The following is a 19,422-nucleotide window of genomic DNA, read 5'->3' as shown; positions in this document are numbered from 1 at the left end:
TTGCAAAATTCTCAAGTTTAAATAAATTGAATGCTCTATTTTTAAAAGCAATTCAGCTATTTTCGATGCAGTGTACAGCTAATTATTGCAGGAAATATATTTATAATGCGCATGCTAGTACGATAAGTAAGGCAGCTCTGTCAAGAATAGATTAATTAAAAAAAATTCTTATATAAACGAGATAAGCAAAAATAGTGATAACATATATATATGTACACTGCGTATGTTCACTGCAACAAACACTCATCTGTATCTGTCGTGTCCTTTGCTTGTGTGTAATGACGATAATGGTTTATTATGTACATATTCAAGCTATTGACTAACAGTAGCCGATCTGTGAACGAACAGAGAACATCGCATTATATAAATGTTGAGAACTTTCCGTTTTCGCAATGTTTGGAACAAGTGTCATTCGACACGAAAGTATGCACAGAAAACAAGTGGAGAAGTTGAAGCGGATTTTAAGAAAGCTATAGAGAACTTGCCACGTATTAAGCCACCAGGCCAGCCACCCAAAATTTGGAAGTCGATCGAAAAAGTGAGCAATGATGGCAAAACAATGAAATTTACGATTCAAGAAATTCCTGAAGACAGACATGAAGATGCAGTTCAACATATGTGTGATCACTTTTTAGCCGATGAACCAACTTGTCAATGTTTGAGTAAGTTTTGTTTATTTTTTCATTCTTATTTTTTTTGATAATGTAACATAACAATTGTTAAAAAATTATTCTTATAAAAGTTCCTTTTTTTAAATATTGAATAATATTTAAATGTAAATTGTTTACTTTTGAGATTTTTATGCCAACTCGAGCAAAATGATTATTTTCTTTTTAACTTGTATTTTTATCATTTTTTTTATTTATCACGCACTTGCAGATGCGATAAATGACCCTGTATTCGTACAAGATATGAGTACACTATGGCGCTTATTAATCGCAGAAGGCATTTCCATAGCTGCCTTCACCGATAACCCTAATGGAGGGAAGCCTATAATTGCTGGTATGAATACATTGGGTCTTGGTTTTAGAGACCAAAAAGATAGTATTTCAAATTATCAGGTAGATATTTCGTTAATTATTTTTATAAATATACATTTTACTTTAATAATAAATATTTTTATTCGGAAATAATCATATTGATTCGTCATTAAAGCTCTCTTTTTGATAATTATGCAATATCGATAAAAGTCAGCCAAAATCATAAATTATGATTATAAAAAAAACTTATCTATATATTATATAAAATAAATTTACATACACACGTATATATATAATCATTACATATTTTTTATTACTTGTTTTAGTCTGTTTTAAAAATATCAAAAAACATTTTCATTTCTTTTGTTCAGAATATTAAATATTATGTTATCACAACAAATGTTACGTTGCTTTATGTATTGTATTTATATAATTAAGTAACTAATAATAATTCTTTCTTTATTATAGTTTAAATCACAAAATTGCAAAAATACACTCGAAATTATCACTGGTGCAACTAAAATAATATACGAACATTATGGAGTAGACAAGTATCTGTATGCTATTGGACTTAGCGTCGATCCCGCTTATCGAGGATATGGCTTAGGAAAAGATATTCTAAAACTTAGGTATGATTTATGTTAAAATATTATGTAATTCCATCATATTGAAGAGAAGGATAGAAAGAGAGGTGCTTATATTAATATATATAAACAAATAAAAAAGGGATTTTGGTTTATCTTTCTCTTAGAATTATCTAAATTAAAAAGATATTTAAGACACTATAAATTTAGACATAAATATTCATATATGGTATATAATATTAGCTTTAGAGTATTAAAAATGTATCACTTTTCATAATCTTGATGCATGTAATTTTGATAACAAAATTATTATATAATTTCGGCCTTTATTCAAATTCTTTCAAAAATTAATCACTAACAATAAGTCACAGCCACTGTAATTTTTAATTTCCGCTGTAAATTTTTAATTAAATAAATTTTAATTAAAAAGATAACTTAAAATAAAAGTTAAAATTAATTTCACTATTAAAAAATGATTGCAAGAATATAGAGAAGTTCGTTTTTTTTTATAAATATTTTTATCATTTGAGAAGCACGAGTAAAATACAAATATCTAAAATACTTATATTGATTTGAATATTTTTACTTATATAACAATTACAATTTTGCAAAAATTATTTACATTAACTTTACTTAAAGCCATATACAGTATTAAAAACATAATTCTTTTTAAAATGTATGACATATAATCGTTTTTATTATAAATCCTACTACCTAGTGAGTTTTATAAATATTTTTTTCGATATATTACATAATATCAAATTTTACACACGAAATTAAAAATAAAATGAATTCTATGTCTTTCTATTACTTTTTAATAAAATTCAACATTGCATCTCTCTTTTTGTCTAAATATTTAATTTATTCTTTCAGAATAAAATTTAAGTTGAATAACAAATAATATGAATAAATTCTATTATCTATTTACAATCTTATTAAATTATCGAAGTTTTCAATTATTAATCAATCAATATACACACACACACACATATATATATATATATATATATATATATATAATTTTAATAATTCTTTTCATAGTTTTATTTTTCGATATTCATTAATATGCATAATTTTCATTTATAGAGAACTTGTTGGACGCGAATACAATATTCCGGCGACAGCCACAGTATTCTCATCGATAATCTCGCAAAAATCTGCAAAAGGTGCAGGATTCGAGGTATTAATGACAAAAGATTTCGTCGATATCGTGGATGAAAATGGGAAGCAATATTTTCCCGGTATTAAATCCGAGAACTTTGAAGTCATGGGAAAAAGATTATTATAATGCAATACTGCGTGTTTAAGCCAACATGCATAAGATTATACGAAAATGAATCACCTAATTTTTTAAATTAATTATTAACAATTTTTACTACTGTTGTTCATAATCGTCTTCATAACGCATGAAATAAAAAGTATAATAATAAAAAAATTGTTTTCGATATGTTCATTGTACGTATATATTCAACACATTATTATCAGCTTTTATATCAAAGCATATTAATATTTAAACGTAGTTCCGTTCCAATAAACAATGACATTGCAGTAATTACAAATGTATTTGAAATACGCAAGTGTTGTAAACTGTTAACTATACATATTTCCACACATACATAGGAAATATGGGTTGCACGTTAAGTTATCACGTCAAAACACGCCTGAAATTTAATGATAATACTATATCAACTATCACGTGGGTAGAATTTTATATGATTGCAATTTGTTTATAGTACAAAGAAAAATTTAATTTAGAAATCATCCGAGATATATAATTTACATATATATTATTTACTGGAAACAATTGTATTAAACGCTATAAGTTTTTCTAAATTTAATAAAATTGTCACGATTTTACTTCCCTAAGCTGTAACTTCAAAATTCTGCATTATCCTCGATTATTTTCTTTAAATGTATTGATGTATTATAAATCTATTTTATATATGCTATATGTAATATAAAATGTATTTGTAGGTATGAAAATAAATAATTTTTGTTATAAGAGCGATAAGAATATAATTTTTTCATATTACATTTGATTGATGTAACGAATTTGATTTACAAGTGGATACTTCATCTTTTAAATTGCGTTTAATTATAATATTTATTAAAATTTGAGAATTTTTTAAGACTAATTTTTTAATTTGTTCTTTTAAACTAAATGTAACAATAATAAATTATATATCGATGGAAAATCTAATGCGCGTGATGCAAAATATATTCGAGTCATCGTATAAAAAAATAATTTGGCCGATAAATACCATAATCAAAAAAGAAAAATTTTATAGAATAGATTTCAGAAGGCACTGGAAATATATTTCTATTATGCTCTAATAAATTATAATATTGCGCAATAAGATTATTTATTATAAGCTACTTCTAACGTAATAGAGAAGATCTCAGAACTTAAATTTTTTGAAAGCAGAGGATCTAAGTATGATTTTAACTTTAGAAAGAAATATATAATACACATACATATGTACAAATATTTTATTTTTATCTGATAATATTAATCAGATCAGAAATGGTATGTATATATATTTGTATATTATACATGATAAGAAACAGATAAAGTTCTAAGAAGTTGATAAAGCAATTCAGCTATTTTCAATGCAGTCAACTATTAAAAATATATTTTTAATTGTATTAATTATTATAATATTATTAATTATATAAATTGTGGAATATTGTTTATGCGATTAAATAGAATGCACAAAAATATATTTTTAATTATTTTGTTGATTACAAATATATCATAATTAACTAGAAACTTATTTATTTATTAAATAAATTCAAACATAATATATTTATTTAACATATTTATTTACTAAATATATTTTTGTGCATTCTATTTAATTACATAAACAATATTTCACAATTTATATAATTAATAATATTATATAATAATTAATACAATTAAAGATATATTTCCTGCGCAATAGTTAATTGCGTAAAAAGTAGCTGAAATATCTGAAATGCTTTAACTCCTTAGAACTTTATATGTTTCTTATCATATAGATAATATACGCTATTATATGTATATATAATATATATACACACGTACACATACATAAATATAAATTTATTTTATATCGTTGTTGTTTTTTAAATTATTAGAGCAATTATATAATAACTAAGAAATTGCTCATGCTATTATAATAAAGGAAGAGTTCTGTAATCAAAATAGATTAATTTAAAATGAACGTCTGCTTGTACAAATGAGATAATCAGAAAAGAAGATAACATTTTTTTTGATTCAATACTGTGTTTGTTCGTGTGTAGTGAAGTGATAATAATGCTGTAGGTAGTTACATTAAATTCAAGTCACTTCGTTGACACTAGTTGACTTGTGAACAACAGCTAGAGTCCAGCGTATAATAAATATTGCATAAACCTTTCATTTCCGCAACCGTTCTCATTAAGCAAATATCATTTAACTCAGAGAACACACAGAAAATAAGTAGAGAAGTGAAAACAAATTTTAAAAAAGCAATGGAAAATTTATCACGTATTAAGCCATTAGGCCAACCACCCAAAATTTGGAAATCCATCGAAAAAGTGAATAAGGATGGTACAATAATGAAATTTACGATTCAAGAGATTCCTGAAGACAGGTACGAAGATGCATTTCAACATATGTGTACGTACTTTTTGGCCGACGAACCGATTTGTCAATGTTTGAGTAAGTTTTGTCAATTTTCTGTTTTATCTTTTTAATAATGTAATCTTACTTTTGTAATTTTTTTTTGCCTTTGCATATATAATAATTAATATGAATATTTAAGATAAAAAAACTATCACAATAAAAAATTATTAAAAATTAATATTTAGTTTAAAAATTATTTTTAATATTATTAAATAATATTTATTTATATCTAATTTATTTATTGGATTTTTATGCTAACTCAGAGCCAAATAATTACACAAAATATGGTATAGAAAGAGCTGGTAAGAGCCAAGCATAGATATTAAATGTTATAAAATTATTTTAAATTTCTCTATACTTATTTTGAACGTTTTTGAATTACTACATTACTGAATACAGTCAGTAACTATTATTGTGGAAATCAGGACGTTTGCTTCTGTTCTTTTTCCTCCTCTCTGACATATATAGTCTAAACTATATACATAGTCTAAAGAGAGAGCGAAAACCAACGTTTAAAATAAATTTAGAGAAATTTACAAATAATTTTATTGCACCTAATATATGTATATGCATGGCTTTTATTAGCACTTTTTATATTATGTTTTGTAATTATATATTAGCACTTTTTTCGATTTATTATTTTAAAATAATTATTTTCTATTTTATATTGTATTCTTGTCATTTTTCATTTATTGTATATTCGCAGATGTGAAAGATGACTCTCTACTTCTGCAAGATATGAATGTAATATGGCACTTATTTCTTGAACAAGGCTTAAGTATAGCTGCCTTCGTCGATAATCCGACCGGGAAACCTATAATTGCCGGCATGAATGTTTTAAGTGTTGCTTTTAAAGATCATAAAGATAGTATTTCACAGTATCAGGTAGATATTCCTCATTAATTTTTTTTTTCAAATATATATATGTATTTAATTTTTATAATAAGAATTTTTATTTTTTTATTCGAAAGTTATTATACTGATTCGTTACAAAAGATCAATTTTGAATAATTATGAACAGTTCTGATAACACATAAAAATTATAAATATAAATTATATAACATAAATATTTACATTATATATATAAGTAACATATATATATATATATATATATATATATATATATAAATAATTATTTTCATTCTGCTTTGAAATTTTATATCAAAAGCATTTTTACTTTTTTTGTTTAATATAATATTAAGTATAATATTATATTATCACATTCATTACGTTATATCGTTGTAGTGATATACATCATTAAGTAATGATCGATAATTTTTTATTACAGTTTAAATCACAAAATTGCAATACGATTATAGGCAAATGCGATACTACAATAACATACGATTATTATGGCGTAGATAAATATTTATATGCTCTCGGACTTAGTGTACTTCCCATTTATCGAGGATATGGCTTAGGAAAAGATATTCTAAAAACTAGGTATAAATTTATATATATGTATTAAACTATTATGTAATTGTATTATATCAAAGAGATAAAAATGTTTATATATAAGCAAATGAAATTAAGATTTTGATCGTACTCTCTTATTGTTAAAACAATCTAAATAAAATAGATTAATTTATTAAATTTAAACACTACAAGTTTAGACACAAATGTTCATGCTATTTAATATTAAAAACATGCCATTTTTCATAATTTTAATATCGCTTTTGATAGAGTAATTATAATTTCAGTCTTTATTCAAATATTTTTGAGCAAAAATTTATGATTGATTTACAGCCACTGTAATTTTTAATTTCTATTGTAAGCTTTAAATAAAATTTTAATTAAAGAGAAAATTTGAATTAAAAGTCAAAATTAATTCTTTTATTAAAATTGATATAAAATAATATACAATTATATAGAGAGTAGTTCGTTTTCATTATAAGCATTTTTTTCACATGAGAAACACTAGAAATATACACATATTTAAAATATTTATATTAACTTGAATATATTTACTTATGATGTAAGGAATTTTGCAAAATTATTTATATCGTTAAGTTCTATTTAAATCATACATTTTTTATATAGCAATAATCTTTTTTAATGTATACATATAACTTTTATTTTTTTATAAACATATTTAATAAATTTTATAAATGTTTTTCGACATTTTAATATATTTTATATATAAAATAAAAAATAGAAATAAAAATAGAAATATTACGTTTTTCTAATACATTTAATAAACTTTAATATTGCATCTTTCGTCATATTAAATTTGAATATCTAATTCTTTTAGACTAAAGAAATATCTAAATGAATTGAATAAAAAAATAGTATAAGATTCTATTTTATTTATTTAGATTCTTCGTATGCCATTAATAAATTTTTTTAATAATACATAATATTTAATATTTTTTCATACTTATTAACTTCACTCTTATTAAATTTATTAAAGTCTTGCATTATCTCAATTTAGGGATCTTATTGGGCGGGAGTACAATATTCCAGTGACAGCCACGGCGTTCACATCGATACCCTCGCAAAAATCTGCGAGGAGTGTAGGATTCGAGCTATTAACGACGAAAAATTTCGTCGATATGGTGGACGAAAATGGAAAGCAATATTTCCCCGGTATTAAATCCAAGACATTGGAAATCATGGGAAAAAGATTTTCTTAATGTAGTACCGCGTGTTCAAGCAAACATGCAATCACATGCAGAATTATATGAAGTAAGTCATATAATTTTCTGAATTACTTATAATTTTTACTACACAAACTATTCAATATTTTTTATACATGTAAATGTAACTGTATCGTATAGACTAAAAAGTAATAAAAAGAGATTTTTCAATATACATATACATTCAACACATTATTGCCAATTTTTGTCAATGCACATTAATGTTCATACTTCCGTTCTGATAAACAGCAGCATTCATGATAATTACGAATGCATTTGAAACACGAGGTAGGCATTTAGGTATTGTATAATAATTACGACATATCTTCGTAGCAATATGCGGGTTGTTATGCTACCACATCGTAACATGCTTGGAAATTTATTATAATATCATGTTACTTATCGCGTAATTAGAATTTCATAATTGTGGTTTATTTGTAATATCTACGAAAACAAATTTAATTTAAAAATCATACCAGATAATTTACCTATTTTGGAGATAATTGTATTATAATCTTAGGTTATTAGTTTCTTTGAACTCCCTTTAAACTTGCCATGATTTTATTTTAAAGCTATAAATTCAATTCTCCATTATTTTGCTTACTTATATGAAGTATTGTAAATGTATTTTATATATATTATCATGCAATTCCAGATAGATCTATGCGTAAATAAGTAATTTTTTTATTGTAAAAAAGAGTCGTGACCCCCCCCTCCCCCCCGAAATATTATTTTATGATATTTTTGATAAAGCAACGAATTAGATACGTCACGGTAGTTCGCAAAATTCAAAGCAAATAATATATAAAATAATAAAATGGTTGTAAAGTGAAGCACAAACATTCAATCGATATTCAATTAACGAGAATTATATCAAAAATTTTGTGCAAAATTTAGGAATGCTATTTTTGTAAATATTTGATTGGAAAAGCTAGTTTGCTCTAAATCTCGAATTTGATATTAAAATAAATTGAAAATTATTTTAATTAGTATTTTGAGAGAAAAAAATGATTGAATAAGTACAATAACAAGAGATTAATAGCAAGTCAATAAGAATTATAAAAAGTTAATAAAAATAATAGAACATCGATTTTGACGTTTTCGTAATTATCTTTTGACCTATTATTTATTTTTAAACACATCTTATATTATTTTTAACAATAAATTGAAATGTGTTAAAATATATCATTAAAAAATGTATTAGATTTGCATTATATTCATTAGTATATGGTAAACATGTCATTTTATATATGTATATATTGAAATAGTTGATTATTTACACACGGGACATTTGATTTGAATAAAAAGCAAGAATAACATTCAGTAATTCGCGAAATTAATTAACATTCAGTGTGAGATTTTACGATATCAGATGGAATTAAAACTACATTGAAATTGCAACTGATTGGAATTAAAGTAAAACAATCGGAATTAACGGAGATAACAAACTCAATAAAATTCAACCACTTGTTAGCACAAGTATATTCAGTATCGGCAAACATGCCAATAAAAATTACACGTATGTTGTTAATGTTTGCTAAATATTTCTGCTGGATTGTAACTGCGACTATATATATTTCGAAATATAAATTCCATTTAACGCAACAATGCTACCGAGACATATGTCAACTCACAGAATTCCAATTCTTTGATATTCTTTTTTTTTTACTTTGTTTTTTACTTTTTTTCTGTTTCAGTGCTTTTCGATTTAATATTGTTATTTAATGGTTGAGTAATATGTTGATAATTAATAATAATATACATATATGTATATGTGAGCATATTTTTTCTTTATTTTTAATTAATTAAATTTATATAAATATTAAAAAAGCAATATTAAGTGACAAATATTGTATATACTATATATAAAAATATTCAATTTTTTATCAAAAATATTTATTTCTGCAATGTTATATGACATATCATGTATTAAAATATAAAATTAATCCAACCATAATGCAGATTTTGAGAATATTTTTATATACAAATAATAATTTTCTCCGAAACAATAGTCCTGAACAAATTTTGTTTCTTATTTGCGTCCTACTTATTTGCGTATTCAACTAATTTTTAACAATATTTTCTATATTTTTATTAAACATTAGCGTTAGATAAATTAAAATTTATTTTTACTTTGTATAAAATTAGAACTTTCACTATAATCGTTAGTTTGCTGTATCACTGTGTGATTAAATATATTTACATAAAATTAGATATTATTATAACATTACTTTCGAATTAAATAACTTTCTGAATGGGACATTTAATTTCAATTATTCACACATTTACATTTTATATGAATTATTCACACATCAGTCAAAGTAGTAGAAAAATTACGTTACCTAAAAATAGTACAAATGTTATGGTCGTCGGTACATCGCGTATCTCAACTGTATGCTATTAATACGAATGTGTATACATATCATTTTTGTTCTATACGGGAGGGTAAATTCGCAAGAACCCTTTGACACGTGCGCGAGCGTGGGCGCACACGAACGCGACGCCACGTCGTGTGCCGGTAATTCCTTCTCTCGGACCGGCTCTCGACGCGCCTTCAGTCGCGTTCCGCGCGTCGTACGAACGAGTGCGTCTTTGCTCGCATCCTCTCTGTCGGAGATCATTCCATTCAATCTTCTATCTTTCGAATTCATTTGCCTATCCGGAAGATGTATTCAACGGCAATGTGACGTAAACAGAGCTTTCAGACTAAACGAGCAAACCTGCATAACGAATAAAAGAGTAAAACAAGCTGAGTGATTGTCAGCAGATCGTATGTTAAACGTCACGTAAAACTCGATTTTTACAGAACACTATCGCGGCATTTCGATACATCGATAGGATGGATCGCTATCGAAAGAGCGATCCTGATCGGGTTCAGTCGCTCGTTTCGTCTTCGGTGTCGTGAAACGTCTACGATCGAATAAATTGACTGACAGTGTTTTCGCGATGGTGTTCAAGGGGAGATGATTCTTTCTCAAGTAATCCGCATTTTTTTTCTATGTTCGAAACGTAGTCGTGATAAATTTCTCACGACAAATGGGAGTTCGAATTCAACTTAGGCGTGCCGATTTCATGGATATCACTACTTTAAAATAGACTACACTCGGGGGAGCTGTGTAACCTGTTGCCGAATACGATATCGAGACATTTTCAATGTTTGTAAGATCATTTTTCATCGTTATTTCATATAAGGGTTACTTTTCTCCCCCTCTAAAATGAACGTTTCGTTTCTAATTGCCGCGGTTTTCCAGATATGTATTATAAAGTTAGATAAAGTAAATTAATTCTTTTATAATGTATATAAGACTTATACTAGTATCGACAATCATTTTGTCCAGTCATTTTGATTAATATTTTGAGCATCACAAATTATTACATTACATCTGATAATGTAATAATTTATTTAAGATATGTAACTCATTTTTTTTAGACTATACAGTATATATTCAGCTGAGAACACATTTAAAAAACATAAGATTATTTTGCGATTAATATTAATATTTGGTAATTTAAATTAATAATTAATTAATATATTCATTGAAAATAACAATTTGGCAATGCTATGAAAGAATCAAAGAAATAATTAAATTACACAGTTTTATAATGTTATTTTTATTCAATTATCTAATTTTACTTTTTATCCAAAAAATTTACTTAATAAACGTTTAAAATATTTAATATATTTGCATTACGTTGTATAAGGGTCTTAGAACGTTAATCAAATATTTTTTGTAATCTTTGCATACAGAATCCAATTACCTTTTTTACTACAGAGAGTAGAAATTAAGATTGAAATGCACGAAATTTTTGATTGCATCTCTTGTTTTTATTCTGAATTTCTTATTGTCTTTAAAATAATGATAAATTTTGTATTCTAAAACTGATAATAAGTTTGTATTGGAAACAAAAATAAAATAATTTATGATGAGCAATTTAATTTTATTTAAAAATCTGCGCATTCAAGCTTTCTTTGCTTTTATTTTTTAGAACAAAAGAATTACATATCGGGATATTTTTCTTTTATTCTTATTCTATTCTCGATGCAATAAATCCACACACACACACACATAATTTTTAATTATTATAGAATAAAACCTAACATCTATATATTATTGTTTTTATTTTTGTATGAAAACATTTTTTAGTACGGAACTTTTCTTTCCTCCAGTTTATACATATTTTTTTTAGAAAGAAAGGGATTTCATATGATAAAAACCAGAATAAAAAAAAGTAAAAGCAAGTTAATATGCAGCAGTTTTAAAGACCATCATCTCTGGTCTATTTTTTGCATTTTCTTTGTCCTTTAATTTAAAACTCGTATGTCAATTTCCGTACTTTAATAATTTATAATAATATAATTTTATAATATATGTAATAATATTTAATAATATTTCATTTTTAATATTTAAATTTTTTCTTTTAATACTCTTTTTTGAGCACATAATCACAACGGGCCTGTAAATTCAAAATTAGAAAATCAATAGGAAAAGATAAGATGTGTGTTGGTTAGGGATTAAAGAAAAAGAAGAGCAAAATTATAAAAAAAACGCGACCACACTTTCTGCTTTGAACATCCAATAATAATCTCCTGTAAATCGCTCAAACTACGTTACGCGATTGCTTTCCTGCTTATCGAGACCTTCTCTTTGAATACGTATATCGTATATATATCATAATAAGTTATGATTGCATCGTACACGAGAGATCAAAGAAAGATCATCTATCGTCGATATTTATCTTTTTAGAATCAGCAACTCGTAATACCTTGTAACACTCTTTACTTGTGGCAAGTAGAAACAGCTGAAGTACGTCAGACGTGCTCAGTAAGCTATACAGTTTCAATATCCGATGTCAAAAGAGTTCGATTAAAGTTTCAAGATTTTTTTGAGTGCATTGATAGATAATTTAAACCGTAATATGATCAAGTGGTTATAAGTATGATATATAATTACTGTTAATGATATAGTACTAGATATATATATACTTTGATTTATTATTTTTATCATTAGATATTTACTGATGTATGTGATAGAATGACAAGTAGATATTACTTTTTGAAATTTATTTTAAAAAATTATATAACAATAATTATATATTAAAATAATTGTATATAACTAGAGTAATATTATATGTGCATATATATATAATAATTTTAGTATTATTTTTACTTTAAGATAAAAACGTGAAAATAAATTAAACAATTTATTCACAACTTTTCAAATATTTTATATAATTTGAAAATATATTTTATTTCTGTATCGGAGAGAATAGTATCTTTAAGTAAAAGTAAAGTAATGCCAAGTAAAATATTTTAAATATTTTATGCTCTTGTAAAGAAATCGAAATAAATTGCAAAATAGATTTATCGTAAGTATAATGAAAAAACTCCCGTTTTAATAAATCCTATAAAAATATTACCTTAAAAAGGCAAAAAAAATAGAGATAGATAGAGTGTGAAAGAGCGAAGAAAAGAGAGAGAAAGAGATGTTATATATATGACTGTTGTTGAAAAGTTGCATTAGTATTAAATGCATTCAAGATGACATAATAACAGCTTCGAGAATTTCCAACAAAAATATTACCACGGAACACAATCTTGTTAAAGAATAAATCACTTCTACGCAAGGAAAATATTTTCTTCATTTCTCTCTCTTTTTTTTTCTTCAAAATATAGCTGCATAAAATATTGTGGCAGAAAGCTTTCTGAGAAAATTCCTCTATCCACGCAATAATGATCAGATAATTTTGTTTTACATAAATCAATTCATGTGATTACTTAAAAGCACGCCTATACCATGTCCATAAGTCATGTTGCCGGACGTTGATTTTACTTTATTGAAATATGTTAATCAGATTCAGTATTATTTGTGCTATCAAACTATGTTTTAAAAGACATTATTTTTTTTTAGATTTGATTAAAGGCAATCTCAGTTTATATTATAAAAAAAAAATATGATATATTAATTCATACATTCAAGCGAATAAACATAATTTGCAAGATCTTGTTTTTGATTGCATGTAATTTCACATTATAGCTAACATTAACAGTACATCATGTTTATAAAATCTTACAAATTTTAAACTATATAATAATAAAAACTACATGATGATACGATGATATGATTTTGTACGTTGATAGTGTTTATAAAATAAATTTGTACGTAGAGAATTTTTCATAGAATGTGGCAAAAATTACTATTGAATCGTTCATTATCAAATAGTCATCTCAAAGACAAATACAATTTATAAATTAAGTCGTAGAACTAGAAACAGAATGTTTATAGAACCTGAATGTATGTATAAAGCTCGGAGATAATACAATGATATACATACTACACATTACTTATCGAAGTGCAATTTGTCAAACTATTTGATAGCAAATCGAAATAAATGTAGACGTGTTGTAAACATTTACCTTTGATATTAGATATAACGTAAGTCAGCAAAACTATGTTTGATGAAATACAGTTAGTTCAATACTCGTTGAACGATTAAAACTAATCACTCGGTCAACATACTGTTGCAACTTGAGTAGGAAAGGAACTGAAATCGGTATAGTTCAGTACATAGTTTAATATCATAGTTTCCAGCGAAATTTAGATTTTGACGTAGCAAACTCAAAATTGATCTCTATGTTTATTTGTGACAGTGGCAATTTGTCTAAAATTTAATTGCGATTTATACACACACACAAATATAGTTTATAAAGATATTAATGTTGGAGTAGAATTTCATTTCTTCAAGAATGTAGAATTTTTTAGTCCTGTTTTTTTCTATTAAATCTGTTAGAGACTCATTTTTCATATATAATTTTACATTTTGCCAAAATGTAATAAATGTAAATAATGGAAATAATGTAAACTGATAAGAAAATAATATATATTTACTTTTTATTGTCTCTTGCGAACAATAAAAGTATATAAATATGTATATTATCAATACGATCACATATTTGTATCTATGTATATAAAATATATACACAGCTGTTGTATAAAAGAACGCAATCGTGAATGAGATATACAGGCTACGTTAAGTGTGACATAGTGGTTCTCGCACGGATTAATAGCAATTTTTCAACCGCGCGCGTGCATGGAATAGATCTCTGTTCGCTCCTCTCTCGGGTAAATTTTTGACAAAATTCGCTGTCAGTATCTCCATTCAAACGCGCGTTTTCCATCTCGATTCACTTGAGAGCTCGCGTATCATGGCTTCATTTTCTAGATTTAACTGTCATATCCTTCCGAATTGTATTTCAAACGTTTTTACAAATTATTAACACCCATAAAAGTCATATTAAACACGAAAGTTTTAATAAATAATAATTTTTATTTTTGCTGTGCGACTCGACTTGTTTTAAAATAATACAAAAATGAAAAAAAGAGAGAACTATGCAACAGGCTTGTGCTATCAGAAAATTACCCTGTCTTATCCTTAAAGAGATAGTGAAAAGCGTAATGGACAGACTCTTGCTTCATATATGCGTTCAATGCTTTGTCTTAGGAAACGCGAACATGATTTTCAATGTATATCTTCTCAGAAACTTCTCCAAACTTCCTTCTAACGTAATTGCCATTTTATGCTGATGCACACGGTATGAAAACATGATAAATATGTGCATGTTCATATTGCAATTAATCTTTGACTCACAAAATAGTTTGATTCAATCATTACTTATAATATGTAATTTCTTCTTTATTTAACAGAATTTCCTTTATTCGTTAAATGCTAGAATAAACTTTGTCTTTTAACTAAACGGTCTATTTGTCCTTTATAATTAAACGACTATAATGGCCTTTAAATGATAATGGCCTTTAAACGATAATGGCCTTTTATAATATATTAACAGTACAATTAACGTAACGTTTTGTCATTATCGAGTTCTTTGAAGGCACTTTTTTTAGATATATTTATACAATGAAATAAAGAAAATTTTATAACATTTTTAATAAAAATTTATTTTGAATTACAATTTTAATTATTTTGTTAATTTGACAGATAAATATGAATTGCAAATCCTAGTAATTTTAATTACAATTGAAAGCTAAAAGTTGTTACGCACATAGACGATATCGTTTAAAAAGGCTTAGTCAACAAAACTTTATTTTCAATTTTTCCACACAATTTAAATGCCATTGAAATAAGAGCGCGTTAAAACGAACCGAAAAATTTCAATTTACGCTAATCTCTTTTTCTTTCTTTGTTTTTCTACGACGCCGAACGATGTTAACACGCGCGCATTAATGTATTCCGGAAATGTACGATACGTATCACATGGCGCTCTAAAACTAAGTACGAACAGATAATCAAAACAAACGGTTGGTCACTAAAAATAAATGTTCTTTAGAGAGATCTGTTTCGAGAATATAAAATATTCATCGCGTGAGAGAGATTTTTCATTAATTAGTAGTCAACTACACGCAATGGCTCGATACTTTAATACTTTCCCGACGTGAAATGTCACACTAGTCGCCGAAATCACTAAATTAAATCGGTGCTGCGAAGAATATATAGAATATATATATATATATATATATATATAGAATATATTTAAAAAATATCGGCTCAATCTGCTATAATAAATTTATTTTTCAAACGTTGTTTAGTTTGTCTGCATAATATGTCATATGTAAGTTAGTTTATATGTAAATTTTTTAATATTTATATATATCTTAATTTACATATATTTCCAAACTCTTTTTTAACACAATTCTAATATTATTAAAAATAGTCAGATAACGCTTATATTACCATTCATAAAACTCTTTACTAAATATGACAATATACATATATGCATTTTTATGCATTTTTATGTGAAATATATATGAAATGTCATTCTACATATTACTATTTTTTATGTATGGAATAAAGTTTATTTTATGACAGTTTATTCTAAGATTTAGAGAAATGATGAGATTGTTCACTGCTTATTACATCTAATAACGAAACATAATTGTTTATCCCACTCTCCGTGGAAATGTTAATTTATTAACTCATGACAAAAGAATGAAATTATGACAAAATTATTGAGAGAAAACCGAATCGAAACGTTCACGAGCAAACGAGAATGATTGTGACATTTCTCAATGAAGTACAAATGAGTCGGATTTTCCGTTAAGTAGTATCCAACGACTCGGAAGTGAAAATCGGACTCATAATTCTTCTATGTGGAGGATTTCTGGAGTGGAAAAATATCGTAATGCTCTTGGCGAACAACGAAACGACTCGAGCGTAAGTTTTCGTAATATCAACTCATTTATCTATTTTTCTTGGCCGTTACTTTCGTGAGATCGACGATACGATCAGTGCAATTAGCAACTCGCTTGTCGTTTGACCTCTTCAAGGCTGTTTTAACTCATTGTCAGTTCATATAATTATAAAATCTATATTTATTGTTAGCTTAAGCGACTCCTAATACGATACCAAATTGTTATATACGATGTTTGATAAAATTATACCATTTTTGGTACATCACATTAACGTATAAAGAACGATACCTACATTTTAGGCGTTAATTTTATAAATTGTATTTGTTGCAGTTAAAGGCATTTTTAATTTGCGCAATGTTCTTGTGAGAAAGAAATATTAAAATATAATAATAAATCTAATAATATTTAACTTTCATAATATGTCACGAAACTTCAGATTCTAGATGATGAACGATAAAATAATATATTATTTAAATAGCAAATGTTAAAAAAAATAAGTTAGTCAAGTTACTTGCAAATTATGTAATAAACTTTTAATGTTTTTTTATTTCACTGTTTTTTTTTCAAGGAATATTTGTTACGGATGTATGTGATATCTCTGAATATAACTTACACACTCATATTTTTTAGAATATTAAAATTATATCTTAAAAAACGTTTAAAGAACGCACTCAATAAAGATTTATTCTTCTTGCAATTTTAATTTTTAAAGCAAAAAAAAATAAACTTCAATTTATAATAAAATATAATCTTATAATACATATTTTAAACATATTGTTTGAAAACAAGTTCAACTCTTATAGAAGCTAAGTTAAATGAAATGTACTATCATTAAAATAGCAAAGTTAAAATTAAAATAATATAAATCGTTCCATTTTTAAATAAATCTTTTTGAATACATTCTGTTTATTAGAAAAATTAACTTTGCTAACGTTTAATACCAAAAAACTATGAAATATTGTGGTTGCGAATCAATTGTTAAAAGTGTTTAATAATCTGAACTTGCAATCTCTTGCAAATTGATGTCTCATAGCGAATTATTTTCTTTCGAAACTGCAGAGCTCAATTCTAATGAACACAGTCGCGTGTAAACAAGTGTGATGCAAATTCTGTATTTTCCAACAAATCATAATTCTTCATTCGTACATTAATAGTGATGGGACCCAAGGATATTTCTCGTTGTTTCGAACATATTTCAATCGAGTTGTTGGATTATTCTTGGTGCATCGAGTGAATCGCGAAATAACAAAAACAGGACATGGTAGAACTCTTTCTATGCTCTTGTAATCGCTTCGTCCTGGGATAACTTGCGACAAGCGCAGAGAAAGCAAAACTATTACGAAAACAGCGATTTTTCGCGGAGTGAAAGAATCGTGTCGTTAATGGACATGAAGTTAATCGAAATTATGACTATTTCATGGCAAGCTCGCAAAGCGAAAACCTGAACAGTGGATGTCAATTGGTACGAACATGTACGGAGACGCGAATCAAGGGAATATAGGCGATTATAATCAGACGGCCGGTCGAAGATTGAGGAACATCACCGACGGACTCTACGAAACATTACTAGAAGACACCAATGGCACGAAGTTAGACATTAATGGAACGGAGGAGATTGATTCGTTTTACTTCTACGAGGTGAGTAAAAGATCTACTACAATCTCGCATTTGCATTTCATGCAAACTATGAGAAACAATATGGACACAAATATCGCGCTTGACGTGTAATTTTTGGTACAGCTGTCATTTTTGAATAGTTAAATTGTTGCGTAAAAACATTCTGTACAACAAAAACATGGAATATAGAAACTTTGAATAAATATTTATTATTCCGCAAATTTATAAAATTTATATTTTATATATATATATATATATATATATATATATATATATGTGTGTGTATATTTAAAATATTTTTATAATTATTTATTTTTCGATTACTAATATATAATATATATTCTCAATTAATATATGGGTGTGTGTGTACAGAATTACTAATATATTTAAACCTTTCTTTATTTAATTTTTTTTTATTTGCAGTTCTATTTCTTATTTTTGTTATAATAACAGAAGTAAATAATTTAAAATGTGTTATTAATATTATATGCTGATTAAAACTATTATTTCAAATTATACATATTTAAATACGCAAAATACTGACATAAACAAGTTAATTTCAGACTGAATTTATGCAACAAAATTGTTTGAAACATGAGTATTGTTATCGAATTTAAAAAAAACTGTATATATATACATATATATATATATATATATATATTCCAATAAATTTGGTGCATATTTTTTGGTAAAACAACGAACATTATACAGTAGAAGTAAAAATCACTATTTAGCGGTTCAATACGATAAGAA

General features: G+C 25.9%; 3 protein-coding genes across 8 annotated transcripts in view; all 3 read left to right on the top strand.

Annotated features, from left to right (window-relative positions):
* The first annotated feature begins 291 nt into the window (after positions 1-291).
* LOC114931055 (uncharacterized) lies at positions 292-3,421 on the top strand. The gene is made up of 4 exons (XM_029302972.2): positions 292-662; positions 880-1,061; positions 1,449-1,609; positions 2,651-3,421. Exons 1-4 carry the CDS (start codon positions 368-370, stop codon positions 2,850-2,852), a joined length of 840 nt encoding a protein of 279 aa, XP_029158805.2. The 5' UTR covers positions 292-367; the 3' UTR covers positions 2,853-3,421.
* Positions 3,422-4,867: 1,446 nt separating this feature from the next.
* On the top strand, positions 4,868-8,021 carry LOC114931051 (uncharacterized). The gene is made up of 4 exons (XM_029302968.2): positions 4,868-5,246; positions 5,917-6,095; positions 6,499-6,653; positions 7,642-8,021. The coding sequence occupies exons 1-4, from the start codon at positions 5,057-5,059 to the stop codon at positions 7,841-7,843; spliced, it is 726 nt and encodes a 241-aa protein (XP_029158801.2). The 5' UTR covers positions 4,868-5,056; the 3' UTR covers positions 7,844-8,021.
* Positions 8,022-10,020: 1,999 nt separating this feature from the next.
* The window catches only part of CCAP-R (Crustacean cardioactive peptide receptor), a 59,723-nt gene continuing 50,321 nt past the window's right edge, over positions 10,021-19,422 (top strand). Inside the window, exons 1-3 of one of the 6 annotated variants that reach the window (XM_085480984.1) lie at positions 10,021-11,005; positions 16,966-17,074; positions 18,112-18,690. In XM_085480984.1, the coding sequence (XP_085337110.1) occupies positions 18,505-18,690 (186 nt within the window). In that variant the 5' untranslated portion in view covers positions 10,021-11,005; positions 16,966-17,074; positions 18,112-18,504. The remainder of the gene's footprint in view (positions 11,006-16,965; positions 17,075-18,111; positions 18,691-19,422) is intronic. The other 5 variants (XM_085480964.1, XM_085480979.1, XM_085480975.1 and 2 more) reach the window with 5 other exon arrangements.

Source organism: Nylanderia fulva, unplaced genomic scaffold (assembly GCF_048542155.1).
Source record: "Nylanderia fulva isolate GAGA-0341 unplaced genomic scaffold, ASM4854215v1 Scaffold1, whole genome shotgun sequence".
Taxonomy (NCBI): domain Eukaryota; kingdom Metazoa; phylum Arthropoda; class Insecta; order Hymenoptera; family Formicidae; genus Nylanderia; species Nylanderia fulva.
The sequence above is the reverse complement of the archived record's forward strand: the minus strand, read 5'-3'. Positions and strand labels throughout refer to the sequence as shown.